The sequence below is a fragment of the Planococcus citri genome, chromosome 5 (genome assembly GCF_950023065.1).
Source record: "Planococcus citri chromosome 5, ihPlaCitr1.1, whole genome shotgun sequence".
Classification (NCBI taxonomy): domain Eukaryota; kingdom Metazoa; phylum Arthropoda; class Insecta; order Hemiptera; family Pseudococcidae; genus Planococcus; species Planococcus citri.
The window spans coordinates 34,250,549-34,275,982 of record NC_088681.1 but is presented as its reverse complement, the minus strand read 5'-3'; the positions used below and the strand labels follow the sequence as shown (position 1 = coordinate 34,275,982).

General features: G+C 37.3%; 2 protein-coding genes and 1 long non-coding RNA gene across 7 annotated transcripts in view; 2 read left to right on the top strand and 1 right to left on the bottom strand.

Annotated features, from left to right (window-relative positions):
* LOC135848825 (protein FAM135A) overlaps positions 1–25,434 on the top strand; it is a 102,699-nt gene that overhangs the window by 24,335 nt on the left and 52,930 nt on the right. The window lies entirely within an intron of this gene.
* LOC135846589 (uncharacterized) lies at positions 127–10,926 on the top strand. Of its 2 annotated transcripts, XR_010558986.1 has the most exons (6): positions 127–458; positions 550–1,031; positions 1,107–1,380; positions 1,463–1,631; positions 9,987–10,083; positions 10,173–10,926. It is a non-coding gene; the product is annotated as an uncharacterized LOC135846589 (long non-coding RNA). The 2 variants fall into 2 exon arrangements; XR_010558985.1 differs by having other exon boundaries at positions 550–1,380.
* On the bottom strand, positions 11,046–15,203 carry LOC135846587 (esterase FE4-like). Its single transcript, XM_065365775.1, has 10 exons — positions 14,864–15,203; positions 14,658–14,795; positions 13,959–14,118; positions 13,533–13,718; positions 13,234–13,442; positions 12,994–13,159; positions 12,276–12,448; positions 11,881–12,040; positions 11,616–11,754; positions 11,046–11,535 (listed from the first exon to the last, which is right to left on the bottom strand). Exons 1-10 carry the CDS (start codon positions 15,002–15,004, stop codon positions 11,370–11,372), a joined length of 1,638 nt encoding a protein of 545 aa, XP_065221847.1. The 5' UTR covers positions 15,005–15,203; the 3' UTR covers positions 11,046–11,369.

The following is a 25,434-nucleotide window of genomic DNA, read 5'->3' as shown; positions in this document are numbered from 1 at the left end:
GGAATCAACGTTCTTCATACACTGAATGGGGCCGACGCAGCGCTGAAATTTGAAGTACGTCCTCTCCTTTTCGGGAATCTTCATGTTTCTCGTGAGATTTTGATTAAATATGTTTTCAGTCTTATTATAGATGTTTACCGGTAAGAATACGCGCGTCCTTTTGGCCACAACCGTTTTGTACGTGACTACATACCGTTCATCCGTTACGTGCGCCGGACACAAATCAACAAATTCAGCCACCATTGGACTGCTACGTCGCTCAAATTGGCCCGCTCGTCTGCGCGACTGTCGTTTTTCTCTGATTCGTTGCGCCGGTGATGGACCAGCAATCGGCTGGATTTGACGCTCTATCGATATAGAGACTGGTTCTCCATCAATCTCTTTTTCCGGTGACTGATTTTCTCATGCGGGAACGTGGACCGGTGGCTCATTTATCTGGGCTGCAGCTTCTACCACAGGTACGGGTTTTAATTGAGAAGATTTTAAATCTTCGGATAACTGATTCTTTTTTTCGGTCAAAACTTTTAACACTTCTTTTCTCTTTCACAGCAATTCCTCGTTGATGGAAATCGGAGCCATTTTTACTGGACTTGGCTGGACTTGGTGCTGAATGACAACCGCTTGCGTGACCGGAGGATCCAATTTCGATATCCTGATTACTCGTCGATCCAACTTTACAGCAGCCGGAGCCTTCTTTTTTAACGTCTCTGATGCTTTCGGTTGCAGCCTAGGAACAACTGCTGCGCACGATTCTCCGTATCGCTGATCAGGTTCGAATTTTACCACAGTATCCGTTACTTTACTTTTTATCGTCTCTGATCTTTTGCTAATTTTTTTCTTTCTTGACAGCTTTCTCACCGTGGCAGCTTTTCAGTCAGCTGCTTTCGTTCCTGCCGCAAAACTGACTCTACGAACCTCTCTTTTCTTCGGTGGTACCAACGAGACCGTTACTTCGCCGTTCCAAACAAACTCAGATTTTGCGTGTTTCCAACTCGTCTCTGGTTTCTCGTCGTCGGAAGAAATTACAACCGGTTCGTCGAGCATGTTTTTACCGCAGTTCTCTGTTGCCGGTTCATTGCTAATTGCTGTTTTGCTTTCTTCCACAGGTACCGGCGGCACGTTCATCTCTGGCAATTCGAATTTGAGATATTCTTTCGAAAATAACACGTGACCACATCCACGAACCATACACGTCTGGAATTGACCATCTCGTTCGGCCGCAATCGTCATCAGCTCAAAACAATCAGCGTGAAAAACGTGTTCACAACTAATCGTCCGTACCAACTTTTCGTCGAGCTGCATTCGCTTGAAGCACACCGGACAAATCATCTCTCGTTGAGTATCTGCGAAAAAATGAAACAGCCGCAGATTCGACTCCGTGTAAGTACCACTTCTCTGATACTTTTTCAAACTTAAAATTACCACTTAAAGTACTTCTAAATCAAACTTACTCATTTTACAGGAACCAGTTAAATTAATCAAACACAAAATGAAAACAGGGAAGAAGAAAAAATTCACAAAGAACAAACTATCCTCTCACTACACTAGCCAATTACAACGGAAAACAACACGGCGCAACGCCTTCAAGTTAACTATTGAATGTCCTAACGGTTGTGCACCGCATACAACGGGTAAGTTTTTGAACAAAATGGCGTTATTAGTAGATAAACTTTTACGTACGTAGGTAATCTAGATAAAACTGTTATCTCTTATGTTGCACTCGGATATGACAAAAGAACTAAAATTAGCTTACACCTAAAGTTATCTCGCCTTGAAAGTTTTCAAAGCTCTCTATTTCGTCCTTGAACTGATAATTGTTGAATACTTGAACAAAATATGCTCTCTCGAAATCATCAAGCATTTCAAGCTGTATAAAACTCAAGGTCTTTTTGCGCTTTCTATTTCTCTGATTTCCAAGGTCATCCGGTGCATTTCGAGTATGCAAGTTTGAACTTTCGAGGTTGGTAGGTACCTGCTTGGCTTTAGAACGCGTTTCATACCTCTCCCGCGCCGCCTCTCTCCTCTCCCTGTACATTTTCTTATCAGGAAATGTTTGTTCGAGGCAATCTTCGAGCTTTCGCTCTTCGGAGGGGGGGAGCTTTCTGCGTAATCTCTTCTTTATTTCTCGGAACGCTGCATCGTGTTTGGATATCTCTTTTTTAGGCATCTCTGATTGGCAAGTTTGGCGAATTTTTTCCAGGGTTTTTTCAGGTTGTTTTCGCGAACCTCTGGGCAAATATTCTGGATCCTTGGGGTCGTCGACCTCCTCCTCATCGTCACTTTCCTCTTCCAACTTCTCTGTTTGCTCGATGGTTTTCTGCTTTGAATAATCTCTGATTTTTTCCACCAAGTCTCTGTTGTCGAATTTTGATCTCTGCTTTAAGTCATTTTTTAACTCCTCCAGCTGGTTTTTGTTAAGATATGACGTCATTTGGCGAGTATTGACAATTTGCTCGTCAGTAGGGTCAGCCACATTTTTAACCATGTAACAATTGCTACCAACATGCTGTTCTACCATATAAGGACCATAGCGTTTTTGAAATAGCTTTTTGGACAGGCCTTTTTCATATGATGACAAGCGGTGCGATGTTAACATGACCAATTCACCATTCTCAAAAATAGTGGGAGGCCCATGTAATTTATTGAATGCGACTTCGTTGTTGATTCTTTGTTGCATTCTTTTTTCACGAATAAAATTCACCAACGCCTGCTGGTCAGTCATATTGTCAATATTTTCATCAATGACTTCTTGAGTATAGACTGCCTTTCTGGCCAGTTTGTCTGCTACGAAATTGTTATGATCATATTTTCTCGCTCTGACATGTCTTAACTCGAACTCCTTGAATTTTTTAGACAGTTCAATGACCTGCTGGAAAGCTGCTTTATGATGTACTGGTTTTTTGTTCGAATTTTTCCAGTTATTTTCAATCCACCTTTTCGAATTGTGGTTGACTGCAGTGACTAGGTAGTTGGAATCGGAAAATACTTTGAGCTTCTCTACTTGATTTTTTAAGGCAACTTCCATCGCTTTGATCAATGCAATAATCTCAGCCAAATTGTTGGAATTTTTATAATCAGGGTGCACGACTCGTTCGGAAATATTGAAATCTCCACTGGGTGTCCAACTGATTCCGATACCCGCGATTGCTTCATCAGTGCCATTTTGAGAACAGGCACCATCTACCGCTACCCATACAAATCCTTTCTTATCAATAATGAGCTTTTTGGGGTCCATTTTCATTTTTAGAGCCTCTTCTGATGTTATAGATGGTACATTGTTGGCACGTTGCTCTTCTCGTAACTTTCTCAACTCGAATTTGGCATTTATGCCAATACTTGGCACTGGCAAATCCTGAGCTAAATCATCTCTAATTCCCCAAGCTTCATTTGGCTTCACTCCAAACTCCGTTGGCGTATTGTTGATCTCATTTTCAACTTGCTTGGCATATTTATGCCAGCCATGGTGAGTGTAGTCGAAGTTCTCTGCTGACTGATTTATCTTGACTCTCAGTCTATCGCCAATTATTCTCATTGTTCTTTCCACTAAGCTTGATTGTGGATTATATTTGGAAGTGTGACCAACTTTCACACCGTAGGATTTGAGTAGGTCATTCCAAGCATCGCTCACGAATTGAGTACCATTATCAGTAATGACTTTACGCACTTTGTGCCCCAGTTTCTTGATTTCTTCGAGGATTTCTTTCATCGCTTTAGAAACCTCTTCTTTGGTAGCCACAATCAGGGTTTTTAGCCAAACTTTGGCAGTGAATACACATTTCACAACTAACATGTATTTTGGATCACTGGCCTTGTTAGCAATTTGTCCAATTAGGTCAGCTGATAGTACATCTGCTATGCCATAAGCTTCAATTTGAGCATACTCTAACTTCTTCTTCTGCCCAAAGTTCTTATTATGTTTGCAATCGAGGCATTCGCTTGTGGCCAATTTGGCAGATTTTGGTACATTCGGCGAATAGTACATGCGTCGAAAAATAGCATCGATTTTGGCAGCTCCTACATGGCCGTATTCCTCATGTAGGTACATTATGGTATCTTTATACAACTCATCTGGCATACATGGCACTTTTGAGCCATCTTCTCTGATTCGATGAAGTACTCGGACACCTTCTTCTTCTTCCAAAATGACATATTTTTTCTCAAGCTGTCTCTTCGCTTTTCTCTGCTTTGAAGTCATGTCCAGTTCTTCAGCTTGAAGTCTTCGTATGACCTTGGACCAATTTTCATCTCTGTTTTGGTACAAGTCCAGCCTCTTCAGACAGTCTACCAACTGTTCTTTTACTAGGTCTTTGTAAACAACGCCAAGTGGCACCATTCTGGTCCAGTTCGTCTCATATAGGGTCAGCTCCGGTGCCTGCATTTCCCACCATTTACCAACTCTTTTTGGCAAATCATAAACCAAATCATGGCAATTAAAGTGGGTGATCCATGCTGCTGCTTTGCGGTGTATTTGAGCCAAAGTATTAAATCTGTGCACAATTGACATAATATCTTTTCTGATATGCACTTTGTAACCATGAAGCCACATTTCGAGTTTTTTTAATGCATTCGCCAACGAGTACATTTCTTTCTCTATTATGGTGTACTTCTTCTGATGGTCTTTAAATGTGTTGCTCACAAATAAAATCACATGATCAGTGCCACCTTCTCCTTTTTGGTAAACTACAGCGTTCATGGCATCATGTGTAAAACTGGTCTCAAGATAAAAATCTTGCCCCTCGATCGGAGATGCCAGCTCAAACTTCTTCCGGTACTCAGTTTCCAACTTCTCTAATGCATTCTGCTGCTCTTCTCCCCACTTGAAGTTTTCTTTCCGTATGACTTCATAAAGTGGCACTGCTAACTGCTGGTAATCAGCTATGAAGCGCTTATAAAATCCAACAATTCCCAAAAATGCCATAACATCTTTTTCATTTTTGAGTTTGAATTCACCTTTCTTGTTGGTGTGCTTGGCTTTGAATTGATCAAGCTTTTCGAGTTTTTTATTCTGCTTCAATATTCTGCCAGGCTGGAGCTGGAATCCCAGATGGTTTATTTTACTCTTGAAAAACTTTGACTTCCTTGGATTAAGCCTAAGTCCATTATCTCTGATAATCTTGAGTGTGTCAACAAGTAGTTCCATCATCTCTTCGAAAGTTGCAGCTTTAAGTAGCACATCGTCGACGTACTTAGTTCTGCCTTTTTTTGCTGGCATAATTGTGTTCATCATTTTCACAAACAATGCAGACGACACCTTCAATCCATATGGCACTCTGATAAATTGATGGACTTCCCCGTCAACAATGAAAGCACAATACTTTCTACATGCTTCATGTAACACCATCTGCCAAAATCCTGCCACAAAATCCAGGCAGCAGTAAATTTTGGCACGTCCATCTGTTGTTATAATTCTATCAAGCAATCCAGCCTCATTGTAGTCATTTTCGAGTATTGGATTTAATTCCATAGGATTGAGGCATAATCTCACGTCGCCATTTTTCTTGATATTGACCACCAATGCATTGATGTATGGTGAACTGGAAGGTTCAACGATCTTTTTTGCAACCATCACTCTGAGAGCTTCTCTCACCAGTGGCATCTGCTTATTCGAAGGAGTGTACTTAGGACCATGAAATCTCCTGATGTTTTTAGGATCTTTAAATCTCAGCTTCATAGGTGGTCCTACCCATTTTCCTGGGTACTTGCTGAATATACAGGCAAACTCTTTAAGTATGTCGAAAGCTTTTTTTGCCTGTTTCTTCGTAATGGTTTCTTCATTAACAGCTTGCTCCAAATCTGCTCGCAGTGTTTCCAAAAATATCTCTGGTCCATCATCAACATCCTCAGGCTCTTCTGCCTGGTATTTATCCGCAGTGTTGGCTTTTTTCGAGATACGATCAATTTGCTCAACATTCTTTTTCTTTACTCTGATCCGCCTGAGTGTAATTTTTTCTCTGTACTCCTGCTCTGACATAAATTTCAACGTCTCTGTTTTCTCCTCTCCTGGAGGGCAGCAGGTAGCTTGTTGATTTTCCACATCAGGTTTAATTCCAAGCACTTTCATTGTTTTTGTGCCAATAATGAATATCTGATTGCATCCCTTCAAGATGTAAAATGGGATTTTGAGCTCGCAATTTCCAAATTTGAGCTTCAGCACTATGACATAACGATATGACTCTACTTTTGAATCATCTGCCAAGTTGCATACTATAGGTCTTTTCAGCATGATATACTCAACATTGTCATAGTGGTCTCTGAGTAGGATGTTGGCTGTTTCCTCTGATACTACGTTGGGAGTGGCACCCGTGTCGAGTTGCGCCGGATAGGCGGTGCCATTTACCGTCAGTGGCACCACACATGTATCGAATTTATCTTTTTCTCTGAGAATCTGTTCTCTGACTCGTGCTTCAATTTCTTCTCTGCGCAGCGGTGGTTTCGGCGTAACAGGTGTTCTGAGCGAGTTCAACGAACTTTCGAGAGTCGGTTGCGCACCCTGCGCGTCTTCGGGGATATGCGTTGCCCCATTTACGTGATTAACATTAATTTTAATCGTCTCTGATGCCCCAGCAGGGCCTACAGGTGTTTCTTGCGTCTCTGATAAGTTTCGTTCCTCACCGGGAGGGGAGGGGATTCCTATCTTGTTGAGTAGCTTGTGGAGTGTCTGAGGTTTGATGAATTTTTTGAGCTTCTCTATTTTTTTAACAGCATCAGCGACTTCTTTTTCAATGTTTTTAGGATTCTCTGCTTTTTTCTTCTCTATCAGGGTCTTTTTTCTGATAATTTCATATTGCAATCCATCTTCTTCTGTTACAATTTCTCTACTCTCCTGAGTTTCAGCGCCATCTTGATCAGTGATGATTTCAGGAGGTGTCTTCTTATACCAATCATAATTGTACATTTTATCCATTTCCTGAATCAGCTCTGTTTTGCGTGCAAATCTTGGATAATATCTACCATTTTTCTTGCTTAAATGGAATTTGTGCATCACTGGTATCATGTTGTAATGTTCATCCACTCTGAACTGACGCATAGCTTGATTTTGCTGGTCTCTTTTTAAGTCCAAAAATACCGCAGCAGGTGTCCACCAAAACGACACAATATCATCTTCAAGTGACTCCAGTGCTCTTCTATATGCAAAGTATCTGTCCAGCGAAACTGGATTACTTGCAGCAACTTTTGGCTTAACCAGTGGAAACAATAAAATAATCTTCGTGAAGCCTTTCTTTTTTAACATCTCTAAAACTTGCGACGCATAATTCTTGATAGCTTGTGAACTCATGTCAGAGTAGTTCAGCTCGTATTGAGCCAACGATACAATAGCTTTTTTCTTCGTAAAGCTGGCAGCTTTGGCAGCTTTTAACAGGTCACTGATGTTGAGTTGTTCTTTGAGGTAAGGCTGAGAAATTTCAGGCCTTCGTCGTGGTATTACATTCGCTAAAAATACAGCGAGTGAGTCTCCAATTAACTCAAATTCATCTTGCGGTAGCTCATGGAAATTCTCCACTTGTGCTAAATTGCACGCGTCAGCTACTCGTTTCCCGACGGCATACCTGTTGAGTCGATGGACCCCTCTGGTGATGTAGGGGGGGTCTGTTCGTCTGAAACTTCAGTCTCTGATTGCGTTTCTTCTTTTCCTGTGACTGAATTCACTTGATGAGCATTTTCTTTGTTAGGCTTTTTATACCTAGGCTCATCTTTCTTCTCTTTCTGACCAGTTTTCATCGTCTCTGATTTGGACTGGTTTCTATACTTGTCATACGATTTTTTCTGCTGTTCAGTTGTGCGCTCATTTTTGCTCTCACTGTTGTTGTTGCGAGAATTGTACGAATTAGAGCGCCTATCATTGCCACCAAAACTCGCTTGACGATTTTCAGATCTCCGTTGAGTGTTTCGAGTCTGAGTAGGTCTTTCAGGTTCAGCTGGTCTCTGAGCAAACTCCTCCACTCGAGTCATCGCGTTCAGCCTTTTCTCAAAAATGTTGATATCTTGAAGTTCAATCTCAGTAAAGCGAGGTCTGAGACTGGATGTTAGCTTGTAATAAATCATCATTATTATGTCTTCGAATGGCGAGTTGGTGGTTTTCAGAACTTTCAACCAAATCATTAACTCAGAGCACTGAGTGGTGGATGACGTTTTGCACACTGACATATTCCTGAAGTGATTTCTTGCTTCATTCTGCCTCTGTGGACTCCAAGCGCAATCAATGAAATCCTTTCTGAGTTGATAATAATCAGTGCTGTTTTCCTGAAGATCCTTCCAGGGTGCCATATGTATCAGCTTATCATCGATAAGCACCATCAGAGCATCGCAATATTGACTTTGAGATACCTGATATGGCTGCATACGTCTCTCGAAGCGGTGAATGAAGTTGTAAACTTGGTACTTATTTTCTTCTGAATAACTAACACCAAATTCGCGCAATCTATCAGGCCTAATGTTGGTATTGGTACCGCCAAACTGGATTCGATAATTCAGCCTACGCTCTGGGGGGTGGTTTTGCTGCTCACGCTCAGCCTGAAGCCATCTTGGATCAATTTTGGGCTCTCGATCATCGTTTCGTCGACTGTTTCGATCATCTCTGTTGCCATTGTTGTTATTGGCATTGTAATTGCGATTACTGTTGTTATTATAATCGCCATTTCTTCGATCATCGCCACTACGATTATTTCGATCATCTCTGTTATCGCGATCGCGACTGTTGTAGCTGTCGCGTCGATCACGACGATCACTGTGATTACTGCTACCGTTACCGTCTCGCCTATCGTGGCTGTCTCTGCTTTTGCGTCGATCGCTGCTACCTCGGCTGTCGCGGCTGTCGCGTCGCGGTGTGTTACTTCGCGAACGCGATCTACGGGATCTAGAATCTCTCGAAGATGATCTGTTTCGGTTACCGTTACTCGGAGTGCGATGTCTATTGTTGTCGAAGTTGCTATTGTTCGAATTCGAGTTGCCCCTGGAGGGGGCGGGGGATCTAGATCGATCATTTGAGTCCCTCCTTCCTCGGAAGAGACCCGCTCCTTTACTGGTATTTGCACCGCTGCGACTGGCGGTGTTACCAACGATATTACTATTCACGTTGTGCACAACTGGTGGCACAACGGGGGGCTGGTAGGGTGGTTCATCTGGTTCATGGAGATTTTCGATAAATCCATCCACGTGTTCTTTCCATTCAAAATAAGCAGCACGTTCTTCTTCCATATTTTCAATAAACTCAACATGTTGTAATTGCATCTGATATAATAGGCCACCTTGGTACATATTTCTTTCCTTCATTTTATTCATAATGAGGACGTGAGATGTGAGTACTCTATCGGTGGTTTCTTTGTAAGCTTTAAAAATTGCTTTCATCTCTGATTTCAAATTTTCGATTTTTTTATCACTTTCTCTTTTCAACTCTAATTTCATAATCGCCATTTGAGCACGCAGCTCAAGATATAGGTTACCTACATCCTCTCTGGTTTTTGAGATGGCTTTTTCAGAATCAATGACTCGTTGAGCAATAACTTTATCGTTGCTATCGTGATTATCAGCAGATGAATAGGCCCATTTATGGAAAATTAGTTCCTCCTCTGTTAAAGTTTTCGGAAACAATTCTTCTGGCCTTTTTTCAATTTTTATTTCTATTTTCTTATCGAAATTTACCGGATCAAAATTGCAAATTTGAGCCATTTTGGACTCTGCTATATTTTTCATGTACTTGTCCGACCGGGAAAGTTCACCTTCAAGTTCATAGTCAGGTTCATAGTGTAAAATCGACGCCTCAGGGATTTCTTCACCTGACGGTTGTGCACCGTTTCCAGCTTTCGCTTCATCAGCACCGCTTGCGTCGATCTCATCTTGATCATTATTCAGGAAAAATAAATCGCCTTCTTCGAGTGCTTCTTGATACTCGATCGAATCAATTTTTATTTCAGCACTGCGCCATTCTCTTCTCTGATCTAAAATATTCTCGTGCAATCTGCGCAATAATTTTCGATCCTTCATTTTAGGCTTGATTTTCGGCGTGGCTTGAATTCCCAATTGATTCCGGCGTTGAATATCAGCATTCTTCGCAGCATTTCTACTCGAACGTCGTAACTGCTGATTGTGAGTATTTTGATTTTTACAGCTTTCATGGTTTGTATTACTCTGATTTTGGAAACCATCGCTATCGTAATCCCTGTTATTTATTTCAGGTCTCAATTCGGTAACACGTGCATCCTGACTGACCAATGGAAAGCTGGATCTACGTGCATTGTCATTTCCAGGATTCGGAGAATTTCGATCAGCCGTCATCTCAAATAATCGTCGCATTCGATCAGGTAAGTGATCCAAAAATTCCTCTGATAAATATTCCGGTAACCGCATCGGCATGTCGAAGCTTTGTATTGTCTCTGTTAGGTACGTAACGTGGTACAAGCTTGCAACGAGCTTTCAACGCTTGACCTTGAACTTTGGCACGAGCTTGTTCAACTGTGCTCGGATTTTCCAAACCAAAGCTTGTCGAACTTGGTACGAAAGCTCCAATAACGCGATTTTTCGGCACTTTTTCGCGATTCTTTCGAGAAATAAACTCTCACGTACCTTTTTAACGAACGTTGCAGTCGCCTAGTTGACTGATTGACACGATGTGGTCGCCTGGTTGACCAATTTTCGCCGTAGTCGCCTGGTTGACCAAATTTGACCGGAATTCTGGGGTTTGTAAGAACTCTGATAAGTAAAAAACTCTGGTTGGAATACGCGATTCCGCCTGTACTAGGTACAGTTTGCCTCTCTCGAGAGCAGTAATAGCGGTTAGGCTAGAGGTTAGGCTAGAGGTCGCGATACCTCGTGACTTTGCCCTAATTTTGTGACACAAAAAGTGCACTGAAAAGCCCTGGGTACAGTTTACCACGTTTAGGGCGCCAAATATGTGATAGCTGGGACACTCCTTGGTTTACAGAGGGAGAGCCCAGTGCTATTCAGCATATAGTTAAGCCCAGGGAACCCAAACTCTACTGATGACCTTACGAAAGTACATCGAACAGCAAAGGTGACGAAACACCGCATAAATGATCGTAGACCGCAAATGAAAGTGTTCAGCTTTATTGTATAAATCTCTGATATAAAACCGAATCGATATATTACAAAAAGACACACTAATCATTATAAAAAGACACTTGCAATGACGATTGCAAGTGGAAGCTCTGAAATGCATCCGTACCGGAACACCAGTGAAAAAATACTTAACGTTTGTAACGTCTCTAATGGCGGAGTGGCTATACTCGAACTAAACCGACAGAGTGCACTACTTAAGCAGTGCAGCCACTCCGCAGGAACACATCTTCCCTTTAGGTGGAAGCTGTGGGCGCATCCCCTATCGTCACAGTACTTCTGCGATTTTATTCAAACTTTTAGCATTTTTTTCCAAATTTGTCTTTCAATTTGTGCCAAAATTCCATTCGTTCACCATTCAGCAGTCCTTCTTGAGTTCGTAAAGTCTCGTCGATAATCAAATGACTTGGATTCTCAGGAGTCGTAGGTTCCCATTTGACCTCCATTCCTTCATAATTGGGATTGCTGAAACGATAAGTGTTTGATAATGTTTACTATCCTGTTGTGAAATTACCTTCAAAGTACGCGATAAACTGATAACTTACTCAGTTTTAGCAAATGTGGTCACAAGACTTGTAAATGTGTCTATTGTTTGGCGATCTTTTGGTTGAATGTTGGCCATAGTTTTACCAGCAGTTTCTTCCGCATAATTCCAATAGCTGTAGTCGGCTCCGTGAAAGGCACCTATCCAAATTGGATGCATTTTTTAATTTTTTTTTTGTTTTTTTTTTGTTTTTAAAGTTAGAAACACGTGTGAATATAAAAATAAAAATTGTATTGTTTAATTTCTTGTAAATATACGAGTATTACCTTTCAATGGTTTTTCTAATAGTCTTTCCGTTTGTGCTTTCATCATACATAATTTACCATCATAGTGAAAATTATACACATATACTGGTGAGGTAGGATCCGCTGAGACTACATTTATCAATGAATCATAAGCCTCAGATAGACCAGCATCTGTTATAATCTGAACAACACAAGGCACAAAGTTGAAAATGATAAGTAGATGGGTACCTACTTACTTACGTAACTTCATAAGTAGGCATTCACAAAATGAACCATTATGTTAGTAGATTTCAAAGGAGTTAAAGAAATTGAAATTGTTCTGACGTGGAAAGGTCTGTTAATTAAATTTAATTACTCAAGAAATACTCGCTGATCCTTCTGGTTAGATATTTTAAAAGAAGAATATGGTAACGTACATCACATAAAGTTGGCTGTGAAGCTGTCGCTATTGATTCTCCGGCCAAATAAAAATTTTCCACTTCTTTTTTTATTTGTTTCAATTCATCGTCGTTCAAGGAAGCTCCCCATCCAAAATCATTTTGACCAAGTGCTTTAGGGAAACAATCATTTATGGATCTTTTGAAATTTCCTGCAACCAAAAACATTGGTATATACTTAGATATCATATCCGCTACAATAATGAAATTTGACTTGTTTTGATTTTTTTTTTGACACGGATATGTTTTCTGCTTCGAAGGTCTATCCAAAATTTCCGTCACTCTGACCCGCGTGCCGCTGACTTTTGAAACCTTAGTTAAAAATTCAGTCCACCAAGTTAGTGATATTATGCCAAATTTCAAAAAACTTGGAACAAAATCGATCAAATTCGGTGTTCTTGAAAACTAAAAAAAAAAAACTTATAACTTTCTGACATTGTGTCAGATTTTCAAAAACTCGAAGAAATTTTTTAAATTGATTTTCTGAACATTTTACTGATGGGGAAGGGGGGAGGATCAACGCTTTACCAACATAATTCCTATAAAATTTTCAAAAAAGACTTTCCGGTATTTTTCAGATTTTTTCTTAAATTTGAAATTCTAAACATTGAGTTAATTTGAGCAAAAAACATATCCATGATTTAAAACTCTCTTCGGAGAGAAGAGTTTACGCCCCTTTTTTTAAAATTACACTCACGAAGCAATGCAAGGGCCATGCAACCTTCTCGTTCACAAAATCCTATCATTATTGGAACCCGATTCATTGAAGGGATAAGCTCCCTAACTGGTACTTGTAAAGGGGAATTTTCACCAGGTTCAGGAGTTGGTATGAGTGGTGAACATGGATAAACTTGTAATGTGGTCTGAAAAATGAAACTAGTTCTTAGAATTTACGACAGCACGTATGTAGGTACGAGATTGTGGTGCAATTTCCTACTTTACTGAAAAAGTGTTCGGGTCTTGTAACGAATAATCTGGTGAACTCGACATTCTTGTAAAAAGTCAGCAGTTTTTTATGGTCATCTGGTTTCCCATCGTAATGGATCATCTTTGCAACGTCGTATGCTATTGCCACATGGTCCATTGGAAAATTAAGTAATGGACAAAAAACATATAAACCCATGAGGATTGCTCTGTGGTATAAACCTAGGAATATGTTCAAGGTAAATTATTAGGTACCTTATCAAAAAATAATGGACAAAAAGACTTTATGAATTAAATGTTCAATTTTTTTACCCTTAGCTAAAGGTGACAATAGTAAAAAGTGCACTAATGAAGAACCACTGCTACTGCCCATCAAAGTTACATTATCGGGATCACCTCCAAAAGCGCTAATATTTTCTTTAATCCATTGCAAGCTCAATGTAAGGTCTTTCAAACACTGACTTCCCGAACAGCCTTTCATATGCAAGTTCAAATTTCCTGAAACCATGAAATTTAGTATTTATCTACTCCTGTAAATAAAGTAAAATGTTGAATTAGCTTGTATTGTAAAATCCATTCGTATATTTCCATCATTTCTGAGATAGGTACTGAATATTTATAGTCAAAAGTGGTCTCACTTATGTACATTACATCTAAGCGGATAATCACTGTAGTACCTGTCTTCTGTCAACCTACCCCACTATGCAGCATATTTCTAAATCGTGATGACCTACCAACCTAAAAAGTGCAGTCTGTGTCCTATGCAGACATATACCACATCTTTATGCATAATATAATCTGGACTTCCATAGTATGAAGGATCTGGTGAACCATGAAAATATCCTCCTGGGTGTACATTTGCAATAACTGCTTTCAAAGGTTCACCTTTTGATGGAAGCTACAAAAATTTGTGATTCTTACAGATAGGTAGCATTTAGGGAAAATGATTTGATCTGGTATGATCAAATTTATGCAAATTTGGTCAGATCCGGTCAGGTATTCCCTTTTGGATTTGATCAGGTCTGAACAGATCCAATTCGATCAGAACTTTGATCTTACTAGACCTGATTAGATCTGGTAATCATCCTGACAACATCAAACAGATGGAAAACATTCTTAAATACATCAAAGAAATCAATCTTTCAAACCAAATCTAGACTAACCCCTCGAAACTGGGCGTAAAAATCCTGGCAATTATACACGCCCAGTATAAAAAAATGTCAAAAAAAAAAAAAAAAAGATCATAGAACAGATTTATTCCGATTAAAACTATAATTTGTTCGTTTTTTGGGAAAACCAAACTATTCACATCAGGTTAGATCCGATCTGGTTTCCCATATTGGATGTGATCACAAAACTTTGATCTAAGCAGATCTGACTGTTCAAATCAAATTGGATCCATGAAATACTTACATAATAATATTATGTAGGTCTTACCTTTGGTGTATAAATATTATTATACAAGCAATTTTCTGAGCCAACGATATCTTTTTGCCTAAGCGAAAATTGAAGACAACCATTTCTTTCAACTGTCGCGTCCAAGATGTGATTCCACGGTTTTACTTTCACTGGATCCTGTTTTTTGATCATATTCAGTTTGCGATTTATTGTAATTTTGCATTACGAGATTAATTGAGAATTACCTTGTATCGAGCTGCCCCTCCAGTTGGTTGCCCATAAGGTATTCCCAGAAAGGAATAAAATTCTGCTCCAGAATACGCAGTTTTTGTTTTGAATCCTTGTACTTTTCCTTCCTTCACAGTAACTATTACTTTTTCAAGCATGTTTCAAATTAATAAAAGTTTTACGTAACTCGAGTAACACTGAATCAAAAAAAATGAGCTTAAATTTAAAACTGGAAATATTTTCAGTCATTTTCATAAGTACCTATACCTACGATAAATTATCTAGCCTAAAGGTGTTTTATAACGATAAATTGTATGTGTTTTTCTAAGTAATACTCGTCGCTCAGCATGCTCTTATCATTTACCTATCGTTGTTGATGATGAGTAGTAAATATGTTTGACATGCTTCAAAGTGTGAAAAAGGTCATTATTATAAATATACTCCGTAAAATTTGAAAATATCTGTTGATTAGTTGCAATAGGTAACCATAAAAATGTGTTTGGTATTTCACGCAAATAAAATACTTACTTAGATAGGTGGATAGAGATACCTACGAGTATCACCATACCTATTATTTTTGCCCTTGAAACTTGATGAAAAGTTGAACAAAAAAATTCCAAAGATGTAATTTTTCTCTCAAATTATAAAATAATTTAACAATGCATGGTTTCCACTCCACACTTCAATGACTTTTTACCGCATTGAATTTTCTAATTAAATAAACTCTTGGCGCGAATAAGTAAATTAAAATTCGAAATCGTTATTAATTTTTCTCGAGGGTCTTCTCGAAAAGATATATGAAAAAAATGTTCTCAGTAAATGTTTTTTATTCGCTGGTATAAGTGTGTTTTTTTGTTTTCATAGAATTCCCTATTTTAAACGAAAAGTACGCTGTAATCATGAAATAAGTGTAGGATGTTGGTTAAAAGGCTTTTGTTCGCCGTCGTCGTCGTCTATACCATACAGTTACATACAGAACCCCAAGTTGATTTCATTTTTTCGGTTTTGTTTTTGTTTTTTCATTTCTTATAGAAAAAATTTCCACTTGATTATCTCGCCATTTTAAAGCTTTCGTTGAAATTGCTTAGGTACATATGAGAGCCACGAGGCGAGAGCTAAAAGAGCAGCATATTTTCTCAATGGTTGTTTCTACTCGAAACCCAAGAATTGCATGTACTAAAAGAATGGCAGACGTTTTCTCGTCGAAATCTCATTTAATTAGCATGCGTGGAAAATGATCCGCATCAATTTGGTTCTATTTTTGATTTTTTTTTCAAGTGGAAAAAGCGTTATTTAAAAAAAAAATCCACCAAAAATCAAAATACAGAACTCGAAATTCGACTTTGTGATGTTCCTTTGAATACTCCTTTGAATACTTTTTCGATTTTTTATTCCCCATAAGAAAAATTGCCCTAATTGTTGAGATTTCTCCTTTTATAAAGGAGTCGTTGATTTCTCAGTGCTACCTGATTAAAGAAAAATATAAATAGGTATAGTTACTCGTGAAACATGTAATAGGATACCCCGTATACTCACATCAGTGATTATTGGGATAAAGTTTGATACTACCTACGTTACAAGTTGTGTGGAAATTTGTTATCAAACGATAGGTGCTTTCTGTGACCAATTTATCCGGTCGAAAGTCATATGAAGTTGGTATAAAATCTAATTTCTGATAATTCGTCAAAGCAAAATCCTCATTAAGAAATAAGTTGGTACATATAGCTCTAAACAGGGTTCCTCAAAAGCGTACACCATGCAGAAAGTTGTAAGGATATAATTAAAGTGTTTCGTAATAGGTATCGAGTTACCATAGGCCAAAGATTCGTGATGTTTACGTGTACCTACCTATGTAAAGGGTGACAGATTGAAATTAAGCTTTTATAGCATTTATTCACGCTACCATAGCTGCCGTGTTGTTTACCAAACCAAAACGCATACGTATCGTACCTATAAATGGTTAGCTAGCTCTACTTATTAGCTTGAAATGTGCAATTAAGGATCGAAAACGCGATTTAGTGCTGTGATTTCGACAGTAGTATAGGTATTAGAATGGTCACGGTCGATTCCACTAATAATCACAAATTCAGGGCTACGTAATATTGTACCTTATCCAAAAATTCACCTCGTGGTTATGTAGATAAGTCGATATACCTAATAGGTACCTACCTAGTTGTTTTACGATAACAATGTGTTTTTTTTTTTCTCTCTCTCTCTCTCTCTCTCTATTGGTATAACGTGGATTAAGTGCCATATTTCACAATTATGGCAGAATATCCGATTACTTACGTAATCGGTGTATAGTATAAATGCATTGAAAATGAAAAATGTTACCGTTGTCGAGTAAGAAATAATAGACGAAGCAAAAGCCAAGAAAACGAATCATTTTACCAACATCGTAACGTATTCGCATCATCGTAACACGATCGTATAATATAACTATGTCGAAACGTTACACTGTATATACGACGATTAATATTCTACATAACGTTGAAATATTCAATAAAATACCTAATTAAGCGGAAAAATCAACGAATAATACAGCGTGTAATTTAGGCTCATCTACGCATATAGTAGTAGCAAAAACCAGCAAAATGGCAGATTTCATCGGAAACGCTGTCATATCGCGCAGCTGGGATATACTTGTGGAGGAAAAGAGATCAAAACCGTCAGCTTTTCAAATCGACATCAAATAAAATATTAAAATGTTTATCCAGCCGTATTTTTAAATTATACAACGGCGTAAAATGGGACGTCGAAGCGAAGCTTTCTTCTTATACTCGTAGTTTGGTGAATAGTGAAAAGTTTCGAATATTTCAAGGATGAAGGGACAAGAATGTGTAAGAAATGAATGATAATTTATAGGTAATTAGAGATTATATCTGCAGGGGTAAGAAAATATAGAGATGAAGTTTCTCGAAAGGGTAAATTTGTCTTCCCTATCCTCAAATGCAGTAATGATTCAAGTAGGTACCTACCTATTCTATTCCTACAATATCAATATATTAGTTGCTAAACTTCATTTCTTCAAATCCATTGTTTTATTTTAATTCTGTTTTTTTTTTAAACTAAAAAAGTCAAAAATCTACTGAAGACACTAGAATAACTTGAAAAGAAAACTAGTCGATTTCGGTGGTCAAAAATTGGGTAGGTAATTAGGTATCTTTCAACCACTCCTAAAACGGCGCATTTTATCCCATCACCCCACCCAAAAAAATACCGACTAGAAAACATTTTTATCCAAACTGGTAGAAATACGTACATTTTGAAAATTTCAACTTACATATTAATCAAAAAAACACTCACGCATTTAGCGTCAGAAGACCGCAACTTTTCTTTAAATAAAAATCTTTTACGAACGAATTGATTCACTTTTTTTTAAACATATTTTGTACAGTAAATGATCTGTTTATATGTAATCGAATCGAATCATTTACGAACGATTGGCGATTGAATAAATTGATTGATTTCTTGGCGAATCATTCGCAAACGGATCAATTAATTTACAATTGATTCGGTTTTTGTGAGACTACTCGTATTGTATAGAAATTGATCTCTTTTCAAGCGAAGTGAATCGAATCATTTACAACCAATTGGCGATTGAACAAACTGATTGATTTCTTGGGGAATCATTCGCGAACGAATTGATTCGCATAAGTGACTCGTTCGCGAACGAATCGATTCATTTACTCGAATCATTCGTGAACAAATCGATTCGTATAAGTGATTCGTTCGCGAACGAATCGATTCATTTATCTAATTTTTGATGAATCATTCGCGAATGAATTGAATAATTTTTATTGAATCATTCGCGAACGAATTGATTCGTAGAAGTGACTCGTTCGCAAACGAATCGATTCATTTACTCAATTTTTGATGAATCATTCGCGAATGAATTGAATGATTTTTATTGAATCATTCGCGAACGAATTGATTCGTAGAAGTGACTCGTTCGCGAACGAATCGATTCATTTACTCAATTTTTGATGAATCATTCGCGAATGAATTGAATGATTTTTATTGAATCATTCGCGAACGAATTGATTCGTAGAAGTGACTCGTTCGCGAACGAATCGATTCATTTACTCAAGTTTTGATGAATCATTCGTGAACAAATCGATTCATTTATCTAATTTTTGATGAATCATTCGTGAATGAATTGAATAATTTTTATTGAATCATTCGCGAACGAATTGATTCGTAGAAGTGACTCGTTCGCGAACGAATCGATTCATTTACTCAATTTTTGATGAATCATTCGCGAACGAATTGAATAATTTTTATTGAATCATTCGCGAACGAATTGATTTGCATCAGTAACTCGTTCGCGAACGAATCGATTCATTTACTTAATTTTTGATGGATCATTCGCGAACAAATTGAATAATTTTTATTGAATTGTAATAGTGATAGAGAGAATTATTGGCAATAGGTGAGATAGGTAATTATTAGACGCAACAGCAGGATGATAGGAAATAACTCCTCAGGGGGTGAGAAATTCCCTATGCCTAGTTCAAAGGAATAGGCAACTCAATAATCCTCAGGTACTATACACACTAGATTTTTTCTGAACTCCATAACCAATTAAATTAGTTACTAGACAACAATACTATAGAGATTTATTGATGAAATAAATATCAATACACTGTATAATACGTCGTGAATATCATAAGGTATTAATTCTAGAATACACAAGGTGAATTAATACGGTATCATAAAATAGATGATTAGCTCTAGATTACGTTATGTGAGGGACGAATTTACTCAGGATGTTTAGTCCTGGCACACATGAGAATAAAATAAAGATTCAGGCCAGATTAAATTTATCTAATCATAAATATTAATCCTTACTCTGCTCGTAAGTAGGTAATATATCTAAAATATATGAAAAGGTTCTCTACTTACGAGACGCTTCTACATTATTAGCAATGAAAGCATCGATAATGTGATTGGTGAAGAGTGTTCCAACTCATACCCAACTATTCGCGTTAATCATCTCCAATTAAGGGGTCCATATACCTACGACGATTCTGTATCCATCATCTCGTAATACATTTTGAGACTGGGTACATACTCTCATGGTCGACGGATGAGAGATGATCCAAAATACCATAAATCGCGCTAATTCATTGAATCTTAATCACGTTTACGTTAATTGACACAAATTCACACCGAACAAGCGGGTAATACTTAGGATTGAAATGCAAAGAGGCCATAGCCTAATAAAGTCTAGACGGTTGACCACTGTACCGAGAGCTCGAGATCTTGCACAGGTAGTGAAGATGATATTTTTCGCCATCCTGGTCCAGACCCAGGATCGCGGTAATTTACGTACGTAACCTTTTCCCGCTACCTCTAAACCAGTTATTATATGAAGTACCACTATAGGAATAGTTACAATAGTGACCACCTACGGCAGTCAGGGCATATCTGCTCATCACAGAATCATTCGCGAACGAATTGATTTGCATCAGTAACTCGTTCGCGAACGAATCGATTCATTTACTTAATTTTTGATGAATCATTCGCGAACAAATTGAATAATTTTTATTGAATCATTCGCGAACGAATTGATTTGCATCAGTGACTCGTTCGCGAACGAATCGATTCATTTACTCAAGTTTTGATGAATCATTCGTGAACAAATCGATTCGTATAAGTGATTCGTTCGCGAACGAATCGATTCATTTATCTAATTTTTGATGAATCATTCGCGAATGAATTGATTAATTTTTATTGAATCATTCGCGAACGAATTGATTCGCATCAGTGACTCGTTCGCGAACGAATCGATTCATTTACTCAAGTTTTGATGAATCATTCGTGAACAAATCGATTCGTATAAGTGATTCGTTCGCGAACGAATCGATTCATTTATCTAATTTTTGATGAATCATTCGCAAATGAATTGAATAATTTTTATTGAATCATTCGCGAACGAATTGATTCGCATAAGTGACTCGTTCGCGAACGAATCGATTCATTCACTCAATTTTTGATGAATCATTCGTGAACGAATCGATTCGTATAAGTGAACTCAATTTTTAGTGAATCATATGTAGATCCAAAAATCCACCGAAAGCTCTATAGAACAGCCCAAAACCTCGTCCAATCCGTTTTGGGAGGTGAAAAATAGAAAATAAACCTTATATTTTACGATCTATATCTCAAGTAGATCAAATTTTGATTCCGTTTTTTCATGGAAAATAGGTCGATTTTGAATTTTTTAATAAGTTCTCTATCCTGTACAAAAAATATTCTGCTGGTCGGGTGATCTCTTTCATTGGGAATATGCCCACATTTGGATTTTTTCCGAAGCACGAGTAGGTACCCATTGAAATATCAATGTATAAAATAAGTAGGTAGGTATGCATTTTGATGTTTAATTTGTGAAAAACTCTTCACGGAAATAAATCTTTGGACTTTATTTACTCAGTTATTGAAAATGAGGAAATAGTTCTTTAAATTGGAGTATAAATTATCTTAGCTCGTTGTCTTTTACAATCATAATACTTCCTTACCTAATCTTTTCTTTCTAAATTGAGTTGCTACATGTAATATATGAGAAACCATCTATCACGACAGGCCAATAGTGATATTTACTAAAAGAGAACACAAAGATTACATCGACGTATTACCACTTTTATTTATAGGGTTATTGAAAGAAAAGTGCACACTTTACACTGTTTAATACATCACAAGCTCACTGAATTGGAAAATTCTCGTCAATATAAAATGTGAACGAGTTTACCAAAGAAATACCTATCTAGTATATTAGGTACCTATTTAAACCTTAATACCTAACGATGAACTTGGAAAAATAAAAAGGAACGAAAGTAGCGACGCAATTATTTTGAAATAAAGGTAGGCCAGCTTACTCGTATCTGCCTAATACAAATAAATATGAAATAACCAAATCAATACCTACTTGTTGTATTAGGTAGTCTTCAATCTTCATCTCGATAGTACATTACCATGTATAGTTATTTTTGTTCGTAGGAAAAAATTCTTTCTTGCCTAGGTACCCAAGCTTTTTTCCAGGGAAAGAAATTATTGAAAATGGCCACCTTCTACCTACCTACCTTATTTATTTGAATATTCCAGTCGATAGATATATTTTGAAAAAGGTAACTTTGAAAATAAAATATACTTATTCGTATATATAATGGTGGTCACTTTTTCTAGCATTTTTAATGCAATGACAAATTGATAATGGGTACATTTTTTTTTTGCATTTCTGCTCGATTTTTTTTTCTGTTCAGATTATTCATTCGAATTCGATTCAACTTCCAACAACAAAGGAAACATGTATTAAAAATATCATTCGTCGGTTGGAAACATTGGAAAATTTTTCTCTTGTAGTATTTGACCTTTTTTTTTTTGCCAACTGAAAATAAAAATGCCTGCTTAGCTTTCAACATAGTTCAATGAATTTCAGAACGTCGAAAAAAAAATATCAAAGAGTGGAATTTATTTCATAATGATTAAAAGAAATATGCACGGATGGATTTCTATGTGTAATTTTTCGTTTCATTCGTCTTCCGTTCTAGTTTTTACGTATTCGAATCTGTTTTGAACTTGTAAATTTTGCGAATGATTTGGTTAAATTCGATGGAAAATTGCGTCAATGCGACCGACCTTGCTAGTCTCATAATCGAATTTTCGGTTTTAAAATTTGCAAATTTCCACTTTTAACGAGAGAGATGAAGCTTAGCTATAGCGAGAAATTCACCATGGAGAAAATTTCTAGTCGTCGGATACGTAGTAATTTTTATACTAATCGAATTAAATATGGAATATTTCATCTTGTTCGTCTTCGTGACTTTGCTTATGTAAACTCGATTGTGAAAAACGAATTTTCCACGTATTTTGAGCAAACTAAAAACAAGTTTTCGAGTTGAGAAAATTAATTAAACGATGGAAACGATTAATCGAATAAATAATATAAAAGCGAACGGAGAATTTCGTAAAAGACACCTCGTTTTATTATAATGAATCTTGGTCGAGTTAAACGAGTACCTACGTTCAAGTGGCGTATCGCAAATTGAGATAACGGCGTTTTTAATTTTCAAAATCAACTCGACTTTTAGAGCTTTTAATGTATTACAAAACGTGGTGAAAAAATTACGTACATATAAGCAAATAGTATGTCAATATTTACGGAACTACATACAAGTACATACATAGAAAACAACACGACGATCACGCGATAAAACTAGGTATCGTCGCCATTAAAATCCTACCAAGCTGTTTATGTCGATGAAAAAATTAACTTTTTAACCCAAAAACGTAAAGTTTCCGAGAATACATGCTACGAACAAGGTATGGGTATTCCATTCCAACAAATATTTACTTTAGTCGGTTAAAAATAAAACATGGTGTTTTTAGCCCAGCGTATATAAAATTTGACCCGCTGAAAAAAGGTGTTAAAATTCAAGATTGATCCAATTGCTTATAGCGGAGTTTTTTTTTTTTTTTACTTTTTTTGTGCGCAAAACAATATGCCGACGGGTAAGAGCAAAAATGTTGTATGAGGCCTCGAACGGCTTTATACGATAAACAAGTTTATTTTCATTTTATACGTTCCTATTCTTTTTTTTTTCAACGCGGTAAAGCTCAGAAAATTCAATTTTCATTCGCAGGTTGACACCATTCGTTAGGTACTAGGAAATTTCGCCTGTTTATCTTTGCCATTTTCTTGCCACATTGTGTTTGAAAATTGTTCATTTGATTTGTTGTTTAGATGAAGTATGAATAAAATGAAAACTAGTAACGGTGTGTGGTGTTTATTTGCGGTTTAATGTATGATGTAGGTATGGAAGCTACGCTTATTCATACAGTGCGAAAAAGATTATACTGACTCTGTAGAGTTTATTATGTATTTGTACCTCTAGCTACCTGCCAATCTAACTTACACCTACCGAATTAATCGAATTTGTGTGCATATGCTTTGATTTACCCAATTAAGACCCATATTAAATGCGAAAGTTTATGCATAAACAATTGTTTCTTAAAATGATGAAGTTTGGTTTTATTTATACATACGTATAAGTTCTTCATTATGAATAAAATTGTCTCAAAAATTTGTGAGAGATATTCGAAAGGAATCTAAAATTTCAAAAGATGTTTCGGTTTTATTGTTTGCTCCATATTGATTAGTTTTTTCAACTGAAGTGAATAAACCAGTGTTTGGGTTCCTGATTTGTTGACTTCATATTGACCTAAGGACTCGAAAAGAATCCGAGAATCATTTGCCAATTTTTCTTAGCGGATTTTTCTTACTTCCAGAGTTGGGATGGGACATTGACATAGGGCAGATTGGCCCCACTGCCGTTAGGTAGTGCTTATTAGAATTACCCTCTATATTGAGGATATTGGTAACGTGTTTATATGTAAAACAGAATAACGTTCACAACGAAAATATACGTACAGTATGTATATTTTCGTATACAATGCATAAGGCTGAATCTTCTATATAAGGGTAAGGTGCCCTAATATCGACCACTTCCTAATATCGACCACCAGCCGATTTCAGCCCCAAATTCCTCGACTTCCGCGGAAAAAAATACTTCCTGGTGTATTTTTCACAGACAAATCGATTGAGACCAAAATCATAGCTCTAAAGCCAAAATTCGCGAAGGTATTCACAAAAAATGTTTTTGAGAAGTCAAAAAAAAGTTGAGTGTTTTTTCAATTCTTCATTAAATTTTAGCAGTTATATGTAATTAAATGCTGTAAATTGCAATTAAGAAAGAAGATTCCATATTTTGAAGACACTTCATCGATTTGGAAAACAATTTCGTGCAGGTATTCGTGAATTTTTTTCAAACTTTTTTTCAAGGAGTCTCCTAAATCCGACCACCACCACTTATCATAATGCAAAAAATTTTTTTATCTGCCTTTATCCGTGAGTTATGCCGAAAGAACCTAAAACTTTGCAAAAATGGTCCCTTTCTGTGGGTGGCGTTATTCAAACGACTAAAATGGCCAAATCTGGATCAAGTGTACAAAGTGATTTTCCTGGGCTCACGATTTAAGACCTAAGATAGGTATTTCGGGCAATGTACTCTATGTACAGTGTACCAGGTGAAAATTGCGCCAAAATTAGGTACCATGTAGGGCGGAGTTTAGGTACCTTATGCATCTTTATAATACAGAACTCTCGTGTTGTTTCCTCACTTGGCTTGGTGTCGGCAATTCGTGATAGTTGGTTCCTCATCAACGTCGAATCTGATGCTATGAGGATCCTCTCGGGTAGAGGTGACCACAGCATCTCCATTTTCAATTACAGTAAAACCTCTAATAGCGGACACTTCACGGGACCGAGCAAAATGTCCACTGTTTGGAGGTGTCCGCTCTTCAGAATGGCCAGTGTTGAGAGGTTCAAATAAGGAAATGTCCGTTGTACAAAGGTCAATTAATTTCAATAGTTTACATACATAAATGCGTTCATAGTTTTATTAAATTAAAAAAAATCTGTAATTTTTGTCTGCACTCCTTGATGCTTTTCCATAATAATCTTTTGATCAATAAGAGCATGGGCTTCGTTCAGGTGCAAAATTATTGCATATTTTTTGACTTTTTCTCA

What these genes read in the sequence shown, in the direction of transcription:
- LOC135846587 (XM_065365775.1), bottom strand. Translation starts at nt 15,004, where the DNA reads ATGCTTGAAAAAGTAATAGTTACTGTGAAGGAAGGAAAAGTACAAGGA. An exon ending in ATAATATTTATACACCAAAG is followed by an intron (nt 14,119 to 14,657) that starts GTAAGACCTACA and finishes AAATTTTTGTAG; the next exon opens with CTTCCATCAAAAGGTGAACC. An exon ending in CATGGCCCTTGCATTGCTTC is followed by an intron (nt 12,449 to 12,993) that starts GTGAGTGTAATT and finishes TTTTGGTTGCAG; the next exon opens with GAAATTTCAAAAGATCCATA.